Raw genomic sequence first — 24811 nt, 5'->3', positions numbered from 1 at the left:
GCCGTGCTGTGTGCATTTACTTTTAGGAAATAGCGGCGCACCTTGACAAGGACACAGAAGCATATGAGGTGGTGCAGGATGCCATCGAGACCATGCAGAGGGTGGCCTGGCACATCAACGACATGAAGCGGAAGCATGAGCACGCAGTGAGACTGCAGGTGGGCAACTGAAATACCCTCCAGAGTGACCACAGGCAGATGGATTTGTGTGCCATCGCAATCACAGTGTGTCACTCGAGACACCTGCAAAGTTTTCGACAAAGGTCACAATTGGGGCTTTAAAAATTCGATCCAAATTAGCGTAATAGAAAAGAAACCCCAATTCACTGTTGTCGCTGTGACATTAAAAAGTCTTTTGCTGTTAATCAGTGACAAAAAAAAGCTAAACTATATCCACTGGGATTGATGATTGTATAAAAATAAAATATGAAGACGTCCAAGGGGGTGAATACTTTTTATAGGTACTCTATACTCTTGCTTCGTTTTCTTCTACTGTGACTCCTTCAAAACAGAAGTACACAGATGTCTGTAATTCCCCCAAAATGCTAAAACTGGAGCAGTAAATCAAGGAAAAAATGTCTGTCCCAAACACTTTAGAACTGTCCTTGTGAAGTGACTTGTTGTTGAGGTTGAGCAGCTGGCCCTTTGGTGTAGTCGGAACAATCTGGAGCTAAACACTCTCAAAACTGTGGAGATGACAGTGGACTCTAGGAGAGGTCCCACAATATGATCTCCCCCCTCCATACTTAACCTCCTTAGTGTAAGACCCGAACATCACGCAGGCTGTAACAATGGGGCTAAAAGAGTTAGTGCCGAGCATCACTCGGGCGACTGTATAGACGCGTCTCGCGTAAGCGTTAGACCCGAGGATTACCGTAAAAGTGGCAACGGCGTTAGTGCCGAGCGTCGCTCGGGAAACTAAATAAGGCGTTAGATAGATAGATAGATAGATAGATAGATTAATAAAGTGTGTGTGTGTGTGTGTCTGTCTGTCTGTCTGTCTGTCTGTCTGTCTATCTATCTATCTATCTATCTATCTATCTATCTAGACAGTATATATGATATTAGTATTGTTTTTCTTCTTCTTCTTTTGGCTGCTCCTGTTAGGGGTTGCCACAGCAGATCATCTTTTTCCATATCTTCCTGTCCTCATCATCTTGCTCTGTCACCCCCACCAGCTGCATGTCCTTTCTTGTTACATCCATAAACCTTCTCTTAGGCTTTCCTCTGTTCCTCTTGCCTGGTAGCTCTATCTTTAGCACCCTTCTCCTGATATACCCAGCATGTCTCCTCTGGATCATCTTCTTCCATATCTTTCTGTCCTCGTCATCTTGCTCTTTCACACCCATCACCTGCATATCTTCTCTCACCACATCCATAAACCTTCGCTTACTCCTTCCTCTTCTTCTCTTCCCTGGCAGCTCTATCCTTAGCACCCTTCTCCCAATATACTCGGCACTTCTTCTCTGCACATGTCCAAACCAACGCCATCTTGCCTCTCTGACTTTGTCTCCCAACTGTCCAACCTGAGTTGACCCTCTAATGTCCTCATTTCTAATTATTTGTATCATTATTATACTTTTGACTTTGTGTTTTTAGTGTTTTGCCTGTTTTACGGTAGAGAGATCAAATTTAATGTGTCATTTTTCAAGCCAAAAAAAATGCAACACTTTTTTTATATGTTTTTTCGAGGAAAAAACTGTTAACGCTAAGAAGGTTAATACTGCTGTGACACTAGGAAAACCTTCACATTTCTAGGATCCATAATCTCCCGGGACTTGAAATGGGAGACCAATGTGGGGCCCATCATAAGAAAAGCACAACAGCGAATGTACCTACAGCGACAGCTGAGGAAGTTCAACCTTGCACAGGAGCTGCTGATTCAGTTCTACACAGCAGATATTGAGTCCGTTCTTAACTCGTCCATAACAGTGCGGTTCAGAGCAGTGACTAAAACAGGCTGCAATGAATAGCCAGTTCTGCGTAATATATCATTGGTGCCAGTCTGCCTACCTTATAGGACCTGTACTATTCTAGTCATGAAAGGGACCGGGAAAATCATCACTGATGCCACACATCCAGGCCACAACGTTTTTGAACTTCGTCCATCGGCCAAGCACTGTAGATTTATATGTTCCAGATATAAGAACACTTTTCCCCGCACAGGCCATCAGGCTCACAAATGTTTAATTCAGCTTAATCAGGCTGGGCACCGCACCCCCCGGGCCTCCCTGGGTTTTGCAGTATTGTTTACCCATTGTTAATACTTGTTTTTCTGTGTTTATTTGAACATTTCTTGCACTGAGTTGCACTCTGCACTTTGTATGCTTATGTATAATTACATTCTAGGCCTTGTTCTTTTATTTCCGGTTTTTGATTAATGGTTGTGTGTTTGTCGATTATATAACTTATACTTGGAGAGTCATCAAAACCAGCCAGATTCTTTGTTTGCATGCATACTCAGCCAATAAATCTGATCTATCTATTATATAGTGCCTTTTCTATCTATCTGTGAAATCCTGCCTACTATACAAAATTCTATCTATCTATCTATCTATCTATCTATCTATCTATCTATCTATCTATCTATCTATCTATCTATCTATCTATCTATCTATCTATCTATCTATCTATCTATCTATCTATCTATCTATCTATCTATCTATCTAATCCTGCCAACTACGCTATCTGTCTGTCTGTCATCTCTATTATATTGAGTGGTTGCTCCTGGAGTCCTGAATGAGACACATTACCTGCATTGTAAGGCAGCGTCAGTTACGCCACTATGGCCATGTGGCATGATTCCCTGATGGTGATCTGGCTTGCAAACCCGAGCGACTGAACCAGGACAAGGGGGGGTTGTCCATGTAACACCTGTCTGCAGCAGATACATGGTCATTTCTGGAGGGTGGGACTGGACCTTGTATCTGCCTGGAGACAGGGGGTTGCCAACCGGGGTCCCAAGCTGTTTCGTCGTGTGGTGGGTGCGGCAATGCGGTTTACCAGTGCAAGCTCCCCAACCTGACCCGACTTTACCGTTAGTCCCATTTGGCTCCACATAACCTGCAAGCAGTCCGTTCCACAGTCTGCTTGTGACTTTGTGCACTTCAGAACACTCTGGAAATGGAACTCCAAAAAGGGTTCTTTTACTTAAATCTCAAATCCAGTTGGAAGATGAGATTCACAACATATTGATTTTGCAGAGTACTGATTTAGTAGCATAGAAGGTGGGGGTTGCGAAAGTGAACAAAGTGCTACATTACCATCCAAAAATCTGTTTTCCTAGGTTGCAAACTGGCAGGTAGATGTCGAGATAGGTAATTTCACGTATTCCGTTACACAGCAAAGTGACAGAAGTAAAGCACGTCTTGTGTTTCTGTTGCAGGAAATTCAAAGTTTACTTGCCAACTGGAAAGGGCCGGACTTGATTAGCTACGGGGAGCTGGTTTTAGAAGGAACGTTCCGCATTCAGCGGGCCAAGAATGAGCGCACTTTGTTTCTTTTTGATAAACTTCTGCTAATTACAAAGAAGAGAGAAGAAATCTTTACGTACAAAGCCCACATCTTGGTAAGTGCCTTATTACGTGTTTTTGTTGAGCCGCATTAATCTGCCCTGTAATGAAATCCATCTTGAGTCAATCGTGGCTTCCCAGTATGTGGTGACATGGAGGTTTGCTTGGGTTGTCATCTGTCAAATGATTCGCTGTGATTTCGAGAGTTTTGCTTGGCGGCCTCTCAACCGAATGTTTGATTCAGCTAATGCCTTCTGTCTCTCTGTGTCTCTTTCTCTCATGTGCAGTGCTGTAACCTGATGCTGGTGGAAGTGATACCAAAGGAACCCCTTAGTTTTAGCGTCTTCCACTACAAGAACCCAAAACTTCAACATACTGTGCAGGTACGTACTCTAATATTTGGCTTATTCCAGATTAACACCATAGCAATAAAAGCAGTGTGAACAATCTGACCCCATGACCCAGTAATGGAATAAGGAATTTCAGAAACAGGATGGATGGATAACAATTTGTTGTTGAAATTCCTGTTCATTACATACTGTAGTTGCCATTATTCAGTCAGAGTACCATTTATAAGACTCCACTTTAATAAAAGGACAAGTGTCAGTCTGGTTATTAAACGGTCTCTGCTATCCATTAGATGGCACATCATATACATTAACACTTCATTTATGAACTCTGTACCAAAGAGACATTGCAATCAGACGGACACACTGCACTTGCAAACGTTATCACTGAAGTCTACCTTGATTACTGAGGTTTCAGATAGCACGTCTAGTAGTGATTAAAATCATACCGAGAAAATGGCAGTATCAACAATAACAGTAGCAGCAACAAGGGCAGTAATAATAAAATATAACAACCCGGAATTGTGAGAGACTTAAGAACTTCAGAAATTTGATGAGCGACAGGAGACCACTCAGTCCGTTTGATGCCTGTTTGTTTAGCTGATCCACCCAGGGTCTCAACCAGATACTTCATAAATCTTGTCAAGGTCTCAACTTATACCAAAGCAGTATGTCTGTATAGCGCCTCACTGGGACTGTTACTGTCTCATCACAAGTCTTCTTTCTTTTTAATTTTCATAGTGATCAGCTTAGCAGATCATGAACAAGCATATCATAGTGTATGTGCATATTTGTTCATTTATTTATATAAAGAGCTTCTATAAAATAGCCAGATTTTCCAATGGGGACAATTATCTATCTATCTATCTATCTATCTATCTATCTATCTATCTATCTATCTATCTATCTATCTATCTATCTATCTATCTATCTATCTATCTATCTATCTATCTATCTATCTATCTATCTATCTATCTATCTATCTATCTATCTATCTAATCTTTCCAATTACTCTATTTGTCTGTCTGTCTAATCCTGCCAACTACGCTATCTGTCTCTGTCTGTCTGTCTATCTAATTTTGCCAACTACACTATCTATCTAATCCTGCCAACTATGCTATCTGTCTATCTAATCTTGCCAACTACGCTGTCTGTCTATCTGTCTCTGTCTGTCTGTACTATCCTACCTACTACACTAAATTAAAATCTATCTATCTAATCTTGCCAACTACGCTATTTATCTAATCCTGCCAACTACGCTGTCTGTCTCTGTCTGTCTGTCTATCTAATCCTGCCAACTATGCTATCTGTCTGTCTATCTAATCCTGCCAAGTATGCTTTCTATCTATCTATGCTATATAGTGTCTTTCATTATCCATCCATCTATGCTATAGAGTACTCGTGATTATCTATGTTATATATTGGCTTTAATTCTCTGCCTATTTATCTATTTTACATTGCTTTCACATCCCTCTATCAGTATATTATATAGTGCTTTTGTGCCTACGGTATCTATCTGCTGTATAGTGCCTTTTGCTATCTACCTGTATTATCCATGTTTTATTTTTGCCTTTCATTATTTATCCACCCATGTTGTTTACTGCCTTTCATTACAAATCAATCTGTTATAGAGCACCCATTATTTATTTATGTATTTATGTTACGTAGTGTAGTGCGTGCCATATTTATCTATCCGACTACCTGTCATCCACTGTACTTTGTGGAGGTTTTCCATTCTACAGTGTCATTTCACTATGAACATATGGGAGTGAGGGTTTGGGGGGCTAATTGGTTGCATAGGTGGAGTATAAAATATAAATAAAAATATAGGAGGCCTGATTATCCCGAAAAGTGCACTTTCTGGGGATTTTGCTCCAATTAACAATGACAGCCTGGAAAATCCACAAAAAAAAAAAAAAAAAAGGCTCAAAAGCTTCATTAAAAGTGAATGACTTCTTTGTTCAGCTCATGAGTGATTAGTATTTTTTAATATGCTAGTAGCCAAGATTATTATGTGTGTGTGTGTTTTATTGCAAAGCCCACAGCTAACCAGAAGACCAGCAAGGCTAAATATCAGCGCCATGGAGGATTAAGATGTGGTCACAGCTGTGAGAGAAATGAGATCGGCCCGACAAAAAATGGCCAGAAGAGCTTTGCCTTACTGCTGCTGTCTGTTTATTCTTTGTCTTTCTCGACTTTCAATCGCATTTAAACTACAGGAGCAGATTGTGTCGTGTGCTCCAAATGGGTTCGGTTAATTCACTTTTCTTTTCTTCTTCTTTTTTTTTTTTAAAACAATTTCACAACAGGCCAAATCTCAGCAGGACAAACGCCTCTGGATCCTCCACTTGAAAAGGCTAATACTTGAAAACCACCCAGCTAAGATCCCAGCCAAGGTATTCATTCATTTGTCCAAAAACTTTTTAATTCCTATCCACGTACAGTATGTGCTGGAGCAGTTATTGCCGTCTTGGCGTGTCTGTTGTAATGTAAATGTAAAAAAATGTGAAGCATTCATCTGAAGAAGTTTGCATGTAACGTGAGAACAGGCGTCTGGCACTCGCTGGCCATACGTCATGGTCTGAAAATTTTGGTTTGCTGTGACATCTAGTGGAATGTGTTGGAATTACACTGTTTGCTTGTGAAACAATATTTCACAATGTGTGTCAACCACCCTAATTCGGGGTGTTCATAAGAAATAACTATTTACTTCATAAGTAGAAGAGCATAATAAACAAGAATAGTTATCTGATGTGATGTGAAAATGTGTGCTTCAATTTAAATGTTTTCAATTGTAATAGAAATTTGTCATTATACCCTGTCTGGTGGAGGTCCATAGAGGACTAGTAAAGGATCAAACATCAAAAATAACATCATATTCATAATCATTGACCTTGAAATAGTCTAAAACGATACCCTACACACTTATGTTTAATATTTGTTAACTTTCAGGGAGTGGCTTGTACAGGGTCTAGGACCACCGGTGAAGAATGTAATGGTAAAAACATGATCATATTTGGGATCAGCAGCCTCAAAATAACATAAAGCGACACCTCACATGCCTATATTTCCAATTCTCCCCCGCATTTTTTGGGGGGGGGGGGAGTTTTGTAAAAAGACCCCTCACGTCTCAATTAGCGGGAGCATTTCAAGTCCTTCTGACCATTTTTACTGAAGACGTCGTTGGTTTGCCCTTTACTATAAGGGTGTAACTGTCTGCACAAAATATGGTCCAGAAATGAGTAGTCAAAAATAGGGAGGAACCCGAAAAAGCTCAACTTCTTGCGTGACTAGACATCAAGGCGAGTCGGACGGTATATCGTACGTGGGGGGTTTCTTGTACCGCAGAGTACAAGAAGAGGTGATTCTTCTGAACACAATTTCTAGTTTCTCGTTTACGTTATTTTCCTTAGCGAACAAAAGAATTCTGCTGCATCTACTTGGTCAACGCCTTTGAGGATTTTGAAGATGTGAATGAGCTCCCCACTCAGTCTCCACTGCTCAAAACAGTAGGACATGTCCTGAAGTCCTCAGATGCACTTGGTGGGCTCTCTCCTCTGCACAGCTTCAAGTGCTGCTCTGTCGTTTGTGTACTGTGGTGACCAGAACTGCACACCAATTCTCCAGATCTGGTCTCACGAGTGTGTGGAGTAATGTGGAGGTCTGAGAAAGTAGTCAGAGCCCTTCACCTTCTGCACACGTTATTGTGTTGTAGATTTCAATTTAAATGGAGCAGTTTGCCATTTTTGCCCATCAGCCTACACACCATAACCCATAATGACAAAATTTGATCCAAAGAGAAGTCAACGTAATTTGGTAAACGTCAGTCTGGGGGGGACAGCTTTGGGAACAAGCGTGACAGAATTGACCATCAGAAGTGAAGAGTTCAGAACAAAATACAAGCAAGTTCCCAATCGTAGATCAGATTCGGCAAACATGAGAGACTTCAAACACATCTTAAACACGTTGAGGGAGTCTGAACTTCTAATGGAGGTGGGAACCTTGTTCTGCCAGCCAGGAGTTGCACATGAAAGAGTCTGCATTTAGATTTGATGAGCACGGAGGTGGATGATATGGCTTGTGTGGTGCCCATTAATAGTCCTTTTTTTACTGTACTTTTCATTATTGATTTATTTAATTGGTTTATTAGCAGAAGTTTGTCAAGTTCCTATTCTAATGAAACTATCCTCGGGTAGTATACCAACAAAATAGACAAAAATTTCATATAACTCATCTCATTGTGTATTTTTATTTGTTTTTAAACCACAGGCGAAACAGGCTATTCTGGAAATGGACGCTGCTCGTAAGTATCATTTCATCAAATGTCCATTTACTAATAATATGGGGGATTCGGGAAGTCTGCAGACCCTTGAACTTTCTACAAAGTGTCATACATTTAAGTTTAAAAGGACAACTTTGCAATTTTTCCCCATCAATCTTCACTCAAACACCCATAATGACAAAGTGAGAATGTGTTTTCAGAAAGTCAAAGTGAAGTCCCCCTTTCCCAGAGGTATTCAGATCCTTTGCTATGGCGCTCAGGTGCCTCCTTTTTTCTTCACTTCTTCTTGAGATGTTTCTAGAACTTGACTGGAGTCCACCTGTGGCAAACTGAACAGCCTCAACATCGTTTAGGCAGGCACAAGTGTTCCTGTGTATAGAGGGTCCCATAACTGACACTGTATGTTAGGATAAAAAAAAAAACAAGCCATGAGGTCCAAGGAACTCTCTGTAGACCTCTGTGATCAAATTGTGGAGAGGCACAGACCAGGGGACAGGGATCAGACTAAATCTTTGAGTGTTCCCAGCAGCACCGTTGCCACAAGAATTGTGAAACGGGAGAAGTTTGGAACCACCGGACGAGTTGGTTCCTACAGTTGGCCATCTAGCCAAACTGAGGAACCAGAAAAGGGTCCAAGAAGCCAATGGTCACTCTAGCAGAGCTTCAGAAGTCCCCTGCTGAGATGAGACAATCTGTTAGGATGACGACCATCTCAGCAGCACATCATCAATCAGGTGTTTATGACAGAGTGGCTGAATGGAGGCTGCTCCTGAGTTAAGGACTCTGATAGCACGAAGAACAGATTCTTTGGTCTGATGAGAGAAAAATTGAAGTGTTTGGGCAGAAAACTCCAAACACAATGACTGGCAAAGACCAGGAACTGCTCATCACCTGCCTAATACTCTTCCTACGGTGAGGCAGGTTGTTGGCAGCATCATGCTCAGGGGAGACTGGTCAGAATTGAGGAAAAGGATGAATGCCGCCAATATACAGAGAGGTCTGTGCAGTGAAATCCACCAGAGTGCATGTCACCTCACACTGGGTTGACGGTCCACCATTTAGCACGCCAAGACAACACTGGAGTGGCTTTGGGACAAGCCTATGAGTGTCCTTCAGTGGCCTGGCGAAAGCCGAGACTTAAACACCAAAGAACATGTGTGGAGAAAGTGTAGGGGTCTGAATATTTTCTGAGTCCACTGTGTGTGTCAATATATATGATAGTGTACCTCATAGCGCCAATGTCTTGGGTCAGGTCCTTGACCGGTTCTCTGTCACTATGTATGGATTTCCTCACCATATTCCCACACAAAGACACGCAAAGACTTTTTAGATCAGGACCGTAACTTTGAATGGAAGAGGAAATCTGTATGGAGTACAGACCACTGGATCAGTGCAAAGACAGAAATTTAACATATATTCTGTTCTGGCAGGACCACTATCTTTAATAAAATATTGTTTTTCATTGGCTACACACAAGCTACTTTTTTCCCTCCTATGCCTAGCTCAATGTTTTATCATCTTGTTTAAATCAAAATTAGACTCGACAGTATTTTTTGTGTGTCTGTTCGATTAGACTTAAAGCTTTGCATTGAGGACAGGTGGAGGGTTTGAGGGAAAAAAAATCAACAGTACATTTTTGTAAGCCATGTACACCAATTGCTAGATCATGATCAGACGGTCCTTAAATAAGCAGTGTCTGGCATGAGGAAGCCCTCTGGTCTGGATGGGGCACTGGCCCCCATAGCAAAGCATAAATACAATTCTCAATATGCACAAAAGGTACATTCTTAATGTTTTCTTGAGTTTCTCATCCATCTCCCTGTTTCTCTCTCTCTCTTGCTTGTTGTTTTTACTTATAAAGATCATCCAGGATTTCATTATAGCCCTGAGGGTGAACGGAAAGCCACTTCAGACTCCAAAGAAAACAGCGCAACACTCAGGATCAGAAGGAAATCGGGTAAGGAGCTTCAATAAGAAATGAGCTACACAGACACTGCATTATAGGCCTTATGAACCAGAGCAGTAAGGCGATATGCCACTGGGAGAGGAGCTAAATTCCAATTGGTCCATCCTCTGAAGAAGCCCACAGAGCAGAATTTGGGGGTCACCCATTAAAGAATTGGAGAGTTGGTTGAAATCGCACTGGAGTGAAGAAAGCTTTCTGGTGTGACGTGGCGACTACTCCAAAATCTTGTACCTACTACTGATGGCAGCACGCTATTTTAGACAAAGAACTTGAAAAGGCTAGATGAACAACTTATTCGGAAGCAAAAGCAAATGGCGTGTGGTAAAATTTGGGAAATGATTTTTTGCAAAAAAGATACAAAATGACAAAGAAATAAGACCGCCAGATGATTTACGGCAATGGAAAATAACTTCATACTCTTATGCCTTTAACCTCCATGGTATTAACCCTAAAACTCTCTCTGGCTCCGAATTCTACGTAAACACCTTTAACCCCAAATGCTTCTCTTCCAAAAGTGTCCACTAGAAGGGGTATACTGCCAGACCCCAGTTAGATATAACAGAGAGTCTTTGTAAAAGTAAAAAGGTTTAGTTTCACAAGAATGAAGCTCATAGAGCACAAAAGGCAAAATAGAGTTGCCTAAAACAAAAGACAACCCAGGAAAACGAGGACCCAACACGGAAATCCAGAATAAGGTTAAAAAAAACCCAACAAATCAAGGAAGGTGATTCCTGAGGAGACGGGTATCACAATACTGCTTGTTTATAAGAAATCGTATCTTAAAGGTTCTTTTAGTCTGAGGACTGAGTAACAGTAAGAGGTAGTATGCATGGAAGTTGAAAGAGTGTTATGATTGGTGTATTTTATTGATTTTTTGTTCCTTCTCTGGGATGTTTTTTAGACTTCTATGCGACCAAACCAAGCGTTTTGAACTCAAGGTATAAGATTTCAGTGTTTATTTTTCATTATAATAGTTTCTGAGTAGTTATTTTTTTATCATTTATCCGCAACACCATTTTCAATTTTTATGGGTGCTGCCATTTTGTAATATTCACATCGCCCATTGCCCAGGCAATTTTTCGAGGAATCCCTAGAAATATGCGACACTTGACGTCATCACATGCATTTTTTGCTTAATCGAGTTTGGTTTGATTTTTAATGTTAGGTGTGTAAATTCTCTTAACGGTTCTCAGACTCAATAATGACTTACAATTATTGAAGTGGACCAACATGGGACATGATAAAAAAAATTGTGAAGGTGATTCCTGAAGGAGGGTATGACAACACTGGTTCATTGTAAGAGATCTTTTAGTCAGAGGAACGAACAGCAGTTAGGAGGTAGTATGCACTGAAGTTGAAGGAGTGTTATGATTGGTGTATTTTACTAATATTTTGCACCTCGTCCAAGAAGTTTTTTGGAATTCTATGTGACAAAATTTGGTGTTTTGAACTCAAGGTATAAGATTTCAGTGTTTATTTTTCTTTATAATAGTTTCTAAGTAACTTATTTTTTTAATCATTTATCCACAACACCATTTTCAATTTTTATGGGTGACGTCATTTTTTAATATTCGCAATGGCCATTGCCTAGGCAATTTTTCCGAGGAATACGCGTCACTTGACATCATCAGCACAATCAGATAAAAGGTGCATTTCCTGTTTATTCAAGTTTGGTTTGAAGTTTAACATTGGTTGTGTGATTATCTGTGTAAATTCTCCTAACAGTTCTCTGGTTCCCTTTCATGGCTTACGATCTTTATGTAACGTTTCTAGATTTTTCGAAAGATCAGTTTGTCTCTTTGGTTTCGACCTAACCCCCCCCCCCCCCCCCCCCCCTTTTTTTTAAACCTCACTTCATTTTCTGACCCTTTAATCAAACAGGTTTCAGAAGTGAGTGCATTAAGGCAATTATAGGGAATATTCATTTAGCCTGAATGAAGATGAATTTGCTTTTCATACTCTATGGGAAGGCAGGAGCAGCATTAGAAATCTTAGAGAGGAAGGACAACTCTGAAGGGCAACATCTCCTCCAGTGCACTGATTCCATGACCTAGAACAGTTTTGTAAGGCTGGAGTCCCCGGATCCCAGAGATGCTTCTCCTCCAGGAATGAAATTCTGGTTGTCTCCTTCCAGAAGAGATGAAACACCTGCAGTCAACTAGTCATTCCTTTAGCTCAAGCGGCCATTGCAACTTTTCCTAAGACCTCTAATATATTAGGTCACAAGTTCTTCAATTAATCCTGTAAAACTGATTTCTGAGAAGGTAGTAGACCGTTCTCTTGAAGTCGAACAGTAATTGGTGGATCTCTTTTGCTGCCCTAAAGCCCTTAAAAATACCTTCTTTGTTTTTCAGAACCATCGTCAAGATCAAGAGCTGTGAAACAAAATGGTAAGCTGCCCTTTTGACTGTTTCTGTGTCCTGTTTGAAATTTCTTCCCGTTGAAAAGTACACTATGATCTGACAAACTCTTGATATTTCGTCTTTTCACAGAAAAGAGCTCTGAAGCGCAGAAGGTAAGTAACAGTATGGTGCTCTCACGGTTCCTTTCTAGATGTTGCACTCCCTCCAAAGAAGTGAATGCTTATGACCATGATGCTTCTGTGTATTGGTGGGAAATACTAACACGCATCCTTCAAAAGTTCTTTAGAGTCGACAATGTGCATTTGGTTGTCAGGATTAGGGTTTGATTCCCACTTTTTGACCAAAAGTGGATTGCAAAGGTCAGCAGTTTAGTCGTTGCTCAACCTAGCGATTTTCATGAGAACCTTCATATGCATTCCACAAAGCAGGTTGATGCAGATGATGGTGACACTGAGCAGGTAATGACATGGGCAGTGTGAAGCTACCATAATAAGACAAGAAGCTGATTGCAAAGGTCAACAGTTTAGTCATTGCCCACCCTAGCGATTTTGATGAGAACCTTCATATGCGTGCCACAGAGCAGGTGGTTGCAGATAATGAAGGAGATGTTGAGTAGGTAATGATGTGGAAAGTCATTATGGGGCTACCATAACAAGACAAGAAGTTGACTGCAAAGGTCAGCAGTTTAGTAGTTGTTGCCCACCCAAGCAATTTTAATGAGAACCTTCATGCCACAGGGCAGGTTGATGCGGATGAGGAAGGTGACGTTGAGTAAGTATTGATAAGGCAAGGAGCTGATTTTAAGGGCCAGAAGTTTTGTTTCAGAAGGTAAACATCTGGATGCAAGTGCCAGACAAGGTGTCTTACATTGTCCGGAAGGTTGCCGGTTCGAATCTCCATTACTGCCAAAAGGGATCCTATTCTGCTGGGCCCTTGAGCAAAGCCCTTAACCTACACTTGCTCCAGGGGCACTGTACAATGGCTGACTCTGTGCTCTGACCCCCAAGGGGTATGCAAAAACTAACAAACTTCTAATACAAGAAATTGTATAAGGCAAAATAACGACCAAAAAAATTAATTTCTTGAAGTTCAGCAGTCGATTTATTGGACAGGTAACAATCCAAATCCCAAATTGCAATGCGACTCTATGCATGTTCCTTAAAGGCCCTGTCCACATTTATGTGACTTTTCACGCGGTTTTCAGTCACAGACTCCATTTACATAATGATAGCGAGTTTGACGGGGTTCTGGTCAGTCGCCTAGTCTGACTCTGTCAAACCTGTCTGCAACTGGCCCCAACAAAATCGAACAGCTTTAATTTTGTCTTAAGTCACTAGGAGAGGGGGCTCTGTGTGTGCGAGAACTGACCACCAGTGGTTACTCAGCTGGAAGTACACTGTATAGAATGCAACTACAAGGATTAAGGAACCCCTGGGTATTGTGGACATTGCAAACAGAACAGATGCTAACTAGTCTGATTTCTCGTGTTTTATGTACCGCGACAGGATGGGGGGATAAAATTAAAAAAGGCACGAGATTGCAATTGAACTTACCTTACCTGGAAAGAATTTATACAACCCAGGCTTATTGGCTTTCAGAAGAATGGCAACCTTGCGGTATTTTAAAAATATGAAACTGTGCCGAAAAGTCATCAATGAGTCGTAATGTAATCTGACACTCGCTCATCAAGTCTGACTAGTCTCTGACTAGAAGTCGTACAACGTGCCATCAGCTTAACCCACCCATAATCATAATATGTACATTAGAATGTGCCTGATAAAAGATGCTAAATAAATGATTTTTTTTAACTGCTTTACCTACTTTATAGTATGCTAAGCAAGTTGATATAATAAAGAACTAAAGCGTGCATTTATTTTACAGAGAATAAGCATAGAAGGATCTCTTTTGTCTCCGACTGCCAAACTGGGCTCTGCTGAGGTTCTCCTCACTTCCTGCAACAGAGAAAACGTTCTGGAGTCCAGCAGTCCAGTGAATCAATCCCAGGAGTCCCTTGATCCTGCCTACCCGAGCGATTTTGATGAGAGCCTTCATATGCATGCTGCAGAGCAGGTGGATGCAGATGACGAGGACGACGCCGAGCAGGTAATGCCAGCCCAGCCTTTTTTTTTTTCCATTGTTTGCTGCTTTTAGTTCTGTCCATGCAAATTATCCACTTCCTAAACCCTCTAAAGGCATGCCAGGAAGGTCTATCCCAGGAGAGGCACAAACAAGACCAGAGCACACTTCCATACTTACACATTCCGTGTGTATATAGTCCCTTCACTTTTTTTTATTTCACATTTTGTTATGCTGCAGCCTTACGCTAAAATTATCAGGCGACAATCAATACCCCAGAATGAGAACCAGTTCAGTTACGTATGTTTTGTGGGTGGTCTCCAGGGGAGCGGGGCCCTCAGGAAATACCCTCTACCCTAAAAAAATATGGGGGGGGTCCAGATAGTCCTTCGCAGTTTGTTTTGAGAGAGTTCTGAGAGTTTTGGTGAGTTCGTCCTGTGCTTATGTGTTTTGATTTCTCTGAATTTTTGACCTCCGTGCGTTCATTTTTTTTTAAATTTCTCCTTGGAATTCTGCATTGGGATTGTGTTCTCCTTGGCCAACTCCCTTTTACCATTGTGTTCATTCTCTGAAGCTCCTCTGTTTGACAGGGCATTTTTGTGAAAAGTAAAGCCTTTTTATTTTTATGAAGTTCTGTCTGTTGATATAGCCAGGGTTTGGTGGTATATCCCCCTCTATTGGGCATTTTTAGGAGTGCTGCTGCAACTATGGAGTTTGTGTGACAGAGAATTTTTGACAAAAGTGAATTTTTTTTTTATTTTTATGAAGCTCTGCCCATTTATCTAGTCTAGTTCTTTTTTCCCTCTCTTTGGGTACTGGGTAAAGGAATTACTACTGGAGGTCAAATTAGTCTTATCTGAATTGCTCAAAGGACTCATTTTTTTGACGTCGATACGTGGAACTAGATTACCCTGGGTTATTTTTTATGGACTCTTTATAGGAGGTCAAACGGCTTTGTGAATGCTCAGTAAGTAAGAAGTTACAGAATTGAGTGATTTAAACGAGACTGAACATACAGAGGTCCTCTAGAAATAATTACTTCACCCCATCTTCTGGTGTAAAACTAATCCCGTATGAATCATTCTTGCGTCTCCAAACCCACCTGAACCATATATTTTCTAACTCATTTTCATTCGGATTGCAGGCATCAAAGGAATCCTTGCTGAAAGATGCCGCCTGCCTAAAGAGAAGTGTCAATGCTGTCAGCTCGACTCTACAACCCATACGATTATCTGCCTCTTCAAACCATTCAAACTTGAACAACGTGCTCGGAGGTGCTCAAGCCATTAGAAGAATTTGGACTGATCATCAGATTCGGCAGGCTCTGTTTCCCCGTCGACAGCCTGAACGTTGCACTGAGGAAGAGGAGGACGTCTACCAGATGTTTCTGCCCTCGGCCTCTGACTCCCAACTTAATGTCACTAGAAGTAAAGAACAGCACCACGGGTCTGGGAGACCGTGTAGCTGGCATGTTAGTCAGCCTCTGCCGGGAACGCCCAGACTTAATCGTGTATCTGTTAGAAGAGCAAGCAGTGTTAGGGAGCGGAATATAGACCAGAAATCTTCATCTTCATGTGGTGGCATCGGGCAAAGGGATGTGGTAATTAGTCAGTCGTCGGATATCCCTGGAAGACGTTCTCTGTCAACGGAACAGCTCACCGTTGATGATATCGAAAACGTTTATGACAATATCAGCTATGAAGACTTGAAAGAAATGGGACTTCTTCGACGGCAGCATGATTCTCTTGTTCCTCAAAAAGCTGCTGTGGACAAGACCAGTTCTTGTGTGGTGTCAAAAGAGAAGCCAGTTACTAGTTTTGGGGCAGCTGGAAATACCAATGTAAATCTTCCATTGGATGTCTGTAAATCTAAAGGGTCGGGCAGCTTTGGACCTTGTGAATTAAAAATAGTCGAGGAGAATATATATGACACAATAGGCTTTCCAGACCAGTCTGTGGAATCCTACAAGGAAGATCTGGATTTAAGTAAAAGGGACAGCTTCATTCTCCTCGAGACGGACTTGTCTTGTGACGGACTGAGCAGGTTCATTTCTGACGAAAGCCTGCAGTTTAGTGAGGATGACGCATCTGACCACCGGGTGCCCGCTGGCCAAGACTACTTGGGTTGGATCGATAGCTCGTCAAATTCTGATTCCCTGTCACACAGATTGGTGGCAGACAAACTTTCTGAAGAAGTTGACGAGATCTGGAGCGACTTAGAAAATTACATTAAAAAAAATGAAAAGAAGCAAGATCGCCTACCTGCCGCTTTTCCCGTCAGTCGGCATGATATGCCAGGGATGGCGTTTTCAAAAGTCACACCAACGGAGCGACCAGCATCTGCCTTTTCCCGATCTGAAATTCCAGTCTTAAAGAAATGTGTTGGTAGCAAGTCAATGAGACTTGGAGGCAGTAGCCTGAAGTTGGAAGGAGATGCACTAAAGGACAGATCACTAATTAATCTGAGCCGATTGTCACACTCCGGTGACTCAGGGAATCATCGGAGACCACAGTCTGCTGTGCTTTCCAAAGATATGCCAGACTTTAGTGGGCCAAGTGGGGACTTGATGGATAAAACCAAAAACAGGGTCTTCATGATGGCAAGGCAGTACAGTCAGAAGATAAAGAAAGCAAACCAGCTGCTTAAGATGAAAAGCCCAGAACAAGATCATCCACCCAGCAAGCAAAAGCAGAGACAAAAAGACCTTGCTGCCATTTTGGAAGAGAAGAAACAAGGTGGACCTGCAATAGGTGAGATATGCGTGTTGTTGTATTGAAAGTTTTTGTTTCCAGTCAAAAATCAGCAAGGAGGGTATCAATCCATGTTTTACCGTCCCCTCATCTACTATAGCTCTGTATGCAGTGGATTCCCATGGGATTCTGACCCCTTTGATTTCTGCACACTTTACCGTGTCGTAGATTCCATTCTTATTGGAAAAATTTGCCATTGTTGGTCATAAATCTACACTTCATAACCCATAATGACAAAGAGAAAACATGGTTTCATGAAATCTCTCATTCCCACAAGTTTAAAATGAGATCTACAACACGATAAATTGTGCAGAACGTGAAAGGATGTGAAGACTTTCTCTGTCCACCGTATGTGCATTGGATGTATTTTTTCAGCACTTGAAAATGTGCTTAGTGTTGCCGTCATTTATATACTAATGAAGTTTTGCACCATCTACTTTTCACATTCCTTCAGTTTATTATAGCTTTTGTAATATCTCTTTATCTGATATTTCAGGCTCAGGAATTTTTCTTGCCTCAATCTACATACATATTTGAGAAACCGAAATATGTGTCTCGGCCTGACACTTACTGCATCTGAAGTTCAGTTTGTAATGAAGTTTGTACAGTGGAACCTTGGATTGCAAGCATAATTCATTCCGGAAACGTGCTTGTAATCCAAAGCACTTGTATATCAAAGGGAATTTTCCCATAAGAAATAATGGAAACTCAGATGATTCGTTCCACAACCCAAAACTATTCATATAAAAATGATTAATACAAAATATAATGTAAAAATACATAAAACAAATTAACCTGCACTTAACCTTTGAAAAGAATCATGGCTGGTGTGAGGGAGACGAGAGAGGAGGAGGAGGAGGGTTATTGTGTAGGACGACTTTCACTCTAACTAACAGAATCCCTGCTATCTGTTGGCTCACTGGAATCTTCTTCTTTTTTTTCCCGACTTTAACAAGGAGCCTCTCCAATGACAGTTGCTTTTAGCTGAAGAGTCACTACGCTTGGACACAAAATAAAAAAATGCTTTACGCACTGTAAGGTTTCTAAACTCTTTTGGGATTCCACCCAACGGGACGACACGCGGAAGAGCGTCCCGAAGCAAACCGCAGGCTCCCAGCGCTGTAGCAGTTCGCCGTAAAAGCGAATCTAAAAAGATCGCAGACATGCTACAAGTGCCTGCCGCTGATGGCTGATACAAGGAACATTACAAATGCACAGGGCACAGTATTACTTGGCCACTAACCTGGTCACGATCCTACCTGACTGCTGTGTCTGTGTATAGGAGAACGGCAGATCTCACTACAATAAATAATAATTGTTTGCATTTATATAGCGCTTTTCTCACTACTCAAAATGCTCAGCAATTGCAGGTTAAGGGCCTTGCTCAAGGGCCCAACAGAGCAGAGTCCCTATTGGCATTTACGGGATTCGAACCGGCAACCTTCTGATTGCCAGTGCAGATCCCTAGCCTCAGAGCCACCACTCTCCATAACCGTGCTGTTCGTGTTTCACGATGAATAAAGCTAGTGTTGCTAAAGTACTGAGACTCAGCTTCATGTTTTGGGGTGCAAGACAGGGACTCGCACGTTACAACACACACACACGTGGTCACCATGCTATAGTACACAGTATACGCTCGTACGGATGTTGACTGTATGAGTGAGGCATGCCGACTGAGACAGAGAATGGGAGACTATTACCCACAATCTCGCAGCGAGAGAGAGAGAGAACCATCAGCACAGTTGTGATCACGTGAAGTTCAGCAGACTAAGTGTATACGTACTACTCGTATTGCAAGACCTTGCTCGTTTATCAAGTTAAAATATTTATTAAAAATTTTAGCTCATCTTGCAAAACGCTCACAGACCAAGTTGCTCGCAATCCAAGGTTTTACTGTATATGTATCTTACATTACCGTGTACGATCAACATTTTATGATGATGAGCATGTCCACCGTTCTTCATAAAGAGTTCAGAATTTAATACCAAGCTACTTGTTAATTTTTTTCCACAGGTGCAAGAATTGCAGAATATTCCCAGCTGTATGAGCAGATTATGTTTCGAGAAGCCCCTCCATGTGCTCAGACTTCGGAAAGCAGTAATCCGGCGAAGCTTAATAGTCATCGGCACCTCCAGTTTGCCCCCGATGGTCACCTTATCAGTGAAGACTGGCTGACTTCCACTTACAGCAACGGAGAACTTGCAGACTTTGTCTCCTGGCCCGACGAAGCCGAACTTCAAACAAAGGACAGATTGGCCAGCACTCCACACAGGCTGTCTTCAGCGTGCTCCGTTCCCACTCTGAAGTCCTGTACGCCACATTCCCCTTCTCAGAGGTGGAGCACCTTTGTTTGCCAGCCTAATAAGGAGAATCTTAGCCAGGAACATATTTACAATTCTTTGGGGAGAAGACCCGTTTCTTCCAAACTGGAGCCATACAGTAGATGCCAGTCCTCATCGTCTGTTATGGTGAACTGTAGGACCATGGAGTTATCCAGTAGTTATCAGACTCAGAGAGACTACAGTTTGGGTGCTTCTCAGGCACGAATGGTAGCTGGAAATAGCTGTGATCTACTAACGAATCAGGGAAACGAGCCCCCCAAACGTGGGGAAGAACAGCTCGATGTTGGTGAGCAACATGTGGAGCTTGGTTCTGGTATGATACTGCAGGATACCCAGAAGGTTCTGGTAGTCAACCGAAACTTGCCACTCAATGCCCATGTTGCCAGTCAGAACTACTTTGCCAACTTTAAGGATACAGGGGATAATGATGACGATGATGAGGACTATGTGGAAATTAAATCTGAGGATGAAGAACAGGACCAAGCACTGGATGAACTGGATGGCGTAACTCCGGGTTTGAAAGAGCACAGCAGCCAAAGCCTCTCACAGTCGCTTAGCTCCCCTTGCACACCTTTGAAAATGTTAGGCAGCCAAAGGAGGCCAGTCACCTTGACCACTTTCACAGCACAAGACAAGCTGAATGACTATCTGTGGAGCGTTCCACCAGAAAACCAACAAAACATTGTACAGTCTCTCCGAGAGAAATTTCAGTGTCTGAGTTCTAGCAGTTTTGCTTGAGGGTGAGCGTGTGATCGTTTTGTTTGTCTAGTCTTGTCCCTGCGACTTCTCTCAGCACACAGACATCAAGTCATCGTAAGATAGCAACACGTTAAACTGTGGTTTTGTGATGTAAACACTGCAATGCTATTTACGGACACTTACAAGGCAACTGGCAATGGCATAGCTAATAGTCACTGAACATCGCATCGTCATTGTGCCCCACAACCCTACACAGTAATATCATGCTTCAGCAAAAGCTTCATAAAACAAATGTTAATGGTGAAAAAGCTCTGCATTTTGTGTAAGTTATGTGTTCCCTTAAAACTAATGCTACTTCAGAACTGTACTTGTGCCGTAACTTTGTCAAAAATTGAGTTCCGTGAAAGAGAATAGAAAAAAAGTTAAATCATAGCTTGACAACTCTAGGAAAAAAAATATAAGGTGGGTGTGTGTGTGTGTAACCTACAAATTACACCTCGGCACTGTCTCTAGTGCATAATCTAGTAAACTGCATGATCTCAACAAGTGGAATAACTGTACTTGGACCTTGTTAAATAAAGGGTTGCCGCCCAGTTTTATAATGAAACCATCAATTTAGGTCTGTCGTTTCACTGACTATTTAAGAAAATCTGAGATGCATGGTAGTAGAGTGGAAACAAAATACACAGCAAGTCTAAATTCAGCCTGCACTTTATACTACCAGTACCTCGCAGGTATATCTGATTTAGTTTTATTAGGTAATCTCATAATTAGAGGAATCTCGTCTTGTAATCGTGACATCATAGCTCTTAGGAGGTTTTTGCAGTTAATTGTATCCTTTACACACAGAATGTTTTCTAGTTTGTTCTTGTACAGCACATGTTTTATGCTACCGATACTCCAAGTCTCGGATATTATTTCTTCACATCAAGATAGTATCTTGTAATTACAGGATCTAGCAATTTAATCATGACGTCTTATTACTTTGGAAATTTTCTGTGGATAGTAGTTTCCTCGATGTACAGAATATTTTCTAGTTTGTTCTTGTTCAGCACATGCGTTTTACTACCGATACCCCACAAGTCTTAAAAATTATTTCTTCACATCAAAATAGTATCTTGCAATTACCAGATCTAGCAATTTAATCGTGATGTATTGACAATCTGGGGGTAATAGTCCACGCTACATACACAATCTTTTTTTTCTCTTTTAGTTGGTTTTCATATGGCACATGTTTCATGCTACCGATTCTTCACAAGTCTCTGGTATTCTTTCTTCATGTCACAATAATATCTCGTAATTACGGGATCTACCAATTTAGTCATGACATCTGATCACTTTGGACATTTTCTGCGGATTAATAGTTTCCTCTAAGTATTGAAAGACTTCTACTTTGTCCTTTTACAGCACATGTGTTATACTACTGATACCCTACAAGTCTCAAAAATTATTTCTTCACATCCAAATAGTATCTTGTAATAATAGATTCTAGTAATTTAATCATGATGTCTTATCACTTTGGAAAATTTCTGTGGCCAATACAATCCTCTATGTACAGAATCTATTTTTTATTGTTGGTTCTTGTACAGCACATGGTTTATGCTACCAATACTCCACAACTCATGAATATTCTTTCTTCATGTCACAATAATATCTCGTAATTATGGGATCTACCAATTTAATCACAACATCTTATTACTTTGGAGATTTTCTGTGATTGATACCCTCTTCTATGTACAGAAAATTTCCAAAATCATTCTTGTACAGCACATGGTTTATGCTACCGATACACCACAAGTCCCAAAAATTATTTCTTCACATCAAGATAGTATCTTGTAATTACAGAATCTAGGAATGTAATCATGACATCTTATCGCTTTGAAGATTTTTTGTGGTTAATAGTATCCTCTATATACAGAAAACTTCCTAGTTTGTTCTTGTACAGCACGTACTTTATGCTTCCGATACTCCATAAGTCTTGGATATCATTTCTTCACGTCAAGATAATAACTCACAACTATACGATCTTCCAATTAAATCCTAACGTCTTACCACTTTGGAGATTTTCTGTGGTTGATCGCATCCTGTACATATGGAAGATTTTTAGTTTGCTCTCAGCAGTAACTCATGAAACTACTTCTCAGGTATTTAATATTATTTCATCCAATAAATCTCTCAATTACAAAGTCTATATTCAATAAAGGTAATAATATCTAGTAATTAGAAGATCTCATCTTTCAATCATATTATTTCTAGTATGTTTCTCTTGATTAATAGTATCTTAGAGAATATATTATAGTTTGTCCTTTTTGGATACTAGCCCCATAGTGCCGGTACATTACAGGTATTTAAAATGATTTCCTCTAAAAGATGCTACCTACCTACTAATTTTAGGATATAATCTTCTAATTTTGACCCTTTCCGTTCCTTTATACTTGATTTTAAATGAATGACAGCCTGTAAGTAGTAGGGAATTTCTGCTTCCAGCAACTTGCAGACCTCTTATTTTGTCCAGTTGAGATTGTTTTTGTAATTAGAGAATATAATCAAGATCATTGTAACCACTCATTGATTTTAGTGGTTATTAGGATGTTTGTCCTCGTACGGCAATTATATTACCGTTACCAATCCCATGGTAAGCATGCAATTACAGAATATAATCACGACATGTTATCTCTTACATATTTTGCATGTGTTGGAAAGTATCCTGTGTATAAACATAGATATCTATCTCTCTCTCTCTCTCTCTCTCTCATATATATATATATATATATATATATAGATATATATATATAGATATATATATATATAAATATATATATACATATGTATAACTGAAAACTTTCTATTTAAGAGAAACTGTGAACTTACTAATATGATTTTGTATAAAAATTATCATTATCGTACGAGGTAGATTTGGTTTTATGAGGTAGTATCAAGTACACACAAGCTAATAGGACTTTTTTGTTTGCCATAATGAATATATTTTCAATAAAAATCAAACACTCTCACCCAGCATTCCCAGTTTATCTCAACACTGAGCATACTGGAACAGCATTTGCAAAGAACAGATATGCATGTGATAGCTGATTTGTGTTAAATACTGCCAGCCTTTGCCCAGTTCTATATTGGAAAAATGTATCCAACTGGTTAATATTAAATATTGCTTCCGACCATAAAGCAGCACTTTAAATTAAGCTTTATTCCAATAATTTATGCACATGGCTACTTGATGAAGCGGTTATTTATAGTGCACTGTATTGATAAAAGCACAAGTTTGATACACCTTCAGTTTTAATGTGTATTAAATTATCACGGGGATCACTATTATGTAGGCTCGTGTGATTTGTAAGGAATATGTCATTAATGCTCTGTGTGGTGTGTATTTAGTTAAATGTTTCCTTTATTATTGTCATTTTTATGTGTGCGTTTAATATATCCCACAGGCAGCAGTACACTGTACTAAAATGTTGGCATCCACTCAAAACTAACAGTCACTTTCTAGTATGTGTGTGGGTGTGTGTGAGAATTATATTTTTATTATTATCAAACATGCCAAAATATTTCCTTTGTAAGGGGGGCCATTTAAGACATGATAAGAAATAGCAGGCACTTTGCACAAGATGGGGTGTGTAGTAGTGGGGAGGTGAGTGAGTACTGGAAATAACGCAACCCGGAAAAAACGAAATGCAAAAACTCCTTTGAATAGCGGAGTCAAAGTTTTCATAAGCTGAATATCAGCTCGTCAGATTTGGTTTAAAATGCTCCGTTGCCTGTAAGGAAAACCTTGATGAACTTCTATATCCCAAATTTGAAGGGGTGGGGGGGGGGGGGTCTTGTGATGGCGGTGCTTGTCTTTCAAACTAAAAATACTTATTCAGGTGAAATAATTCCTTTGGTGAATGTGATAAGTGACACCCTAAGAACCTGACCGTCCATGGTCCATGCCAACAGAAAAGGACGCTGCTTGTCTTATAGCAGGCCGGGCAGGTGGGCTTGTTAGGATTTTTCTATTCTTTTCTTTCTGTCATGTCAAACTGATGCTCTGGTTTATGGGATCATTTTGCAAAAACGATTTGTCAAAAGTAAAAGCGCAATGTGATGTGATTTATGTTTCATTTTCTTACAGGTGCGGGACATCCTAATTTTGTTCTGTGTGAAAGCACATGCATATGTTTGTGGTTTTTTTTTTTTTTTTGTTACTTCATAAATATATTGTGTTTATGTTGTTTTAAGGGGGGAGGTTGGAAAAAGCATCCCTAGAATGTACTGTGAATGATGCACAAATAAAGTGACTGTCTGTCCAAAATGTAGGTATGCTTTCCAAATTGTGTTTAATGCTTATTTTGTAAAATGTACAGAACAGAGTAATAATATCAGTCCAAGTGTATCTGTTTAAAAAAAGAATATATACTGTATACTCGGCATTATACACAGTATGTGAATACCATTGAAATGTTCAAAGGACATAATGA

At 40.5% G+C, this 24811-nt stretch overlaps 1 protein-coding gene across 2 annotated transcripts in view; it reads left to right on the top strand.

The window, feature by feature from the left end:
* Positions 1-23068, top strand: part of LOC114666194 (pleckstrin homology domain-containing family G member 1) — a 131995-nt gene extending 108927 nt beyond the window's left edge. For both annotated transcript variants that reach the window (XM_051919273.1, XM_028820959.2), the window contains exons 7-17: positions 27-158; positions 3385-3567; positions 3799-3894; positions 6168-6254; positions 8128-8161; positions 10002-10097; positions 12461-12496; positions 12599-12621; positions 14351-14572; positions 15690-17295; positions 19309-23068. In XM_051919273.1, coding sequence (XP_051775233.1) covers positions 27-158; positions 3385-3567; positions 3799-3894; positions 6168-6254; positions 8128-8161; positions 10002-10097; positions 12461-12496; positions 12599-12621; positions 14351-14572; positions 15690-17295; positions 19309-20375 — 3582 coding nt within the window. In that variant the 3' untranslated portion in view covers positions 20376-23068. The remainder of the gene's footprint in view (positions 1-26; positions 159-3384; positions 3568-3798; positions 3895-6167; positions 6255-8127; positions 8162-10001; positions 10098-12460; positions 12497-12598; positions 12622-14350; positions 14573-15689; positions 17296-19308) is intronic.
* Positions 23069-24811: the final 1743 nt, after the last annotated feature.

Source organism: Erpetoichthys calabaricus, chromosome 15 (assembly GCF_900747795.2).
Source record: "Erpetoichthys calabaricus chromosome 15, fErpCal1.3, whole genome shotgun sequence".
Taxonomy (NCBI): domain Eukaryota; kingdom Metazoa; phylum Chordata; class Cladistia; order Polypteriformes; family Polypteridae; genus Erpetoichthys; species Erpetoichthys calabaricus.
This window is presented reverse-complemented; position numbering and strand designations above follow the sequence as displayed.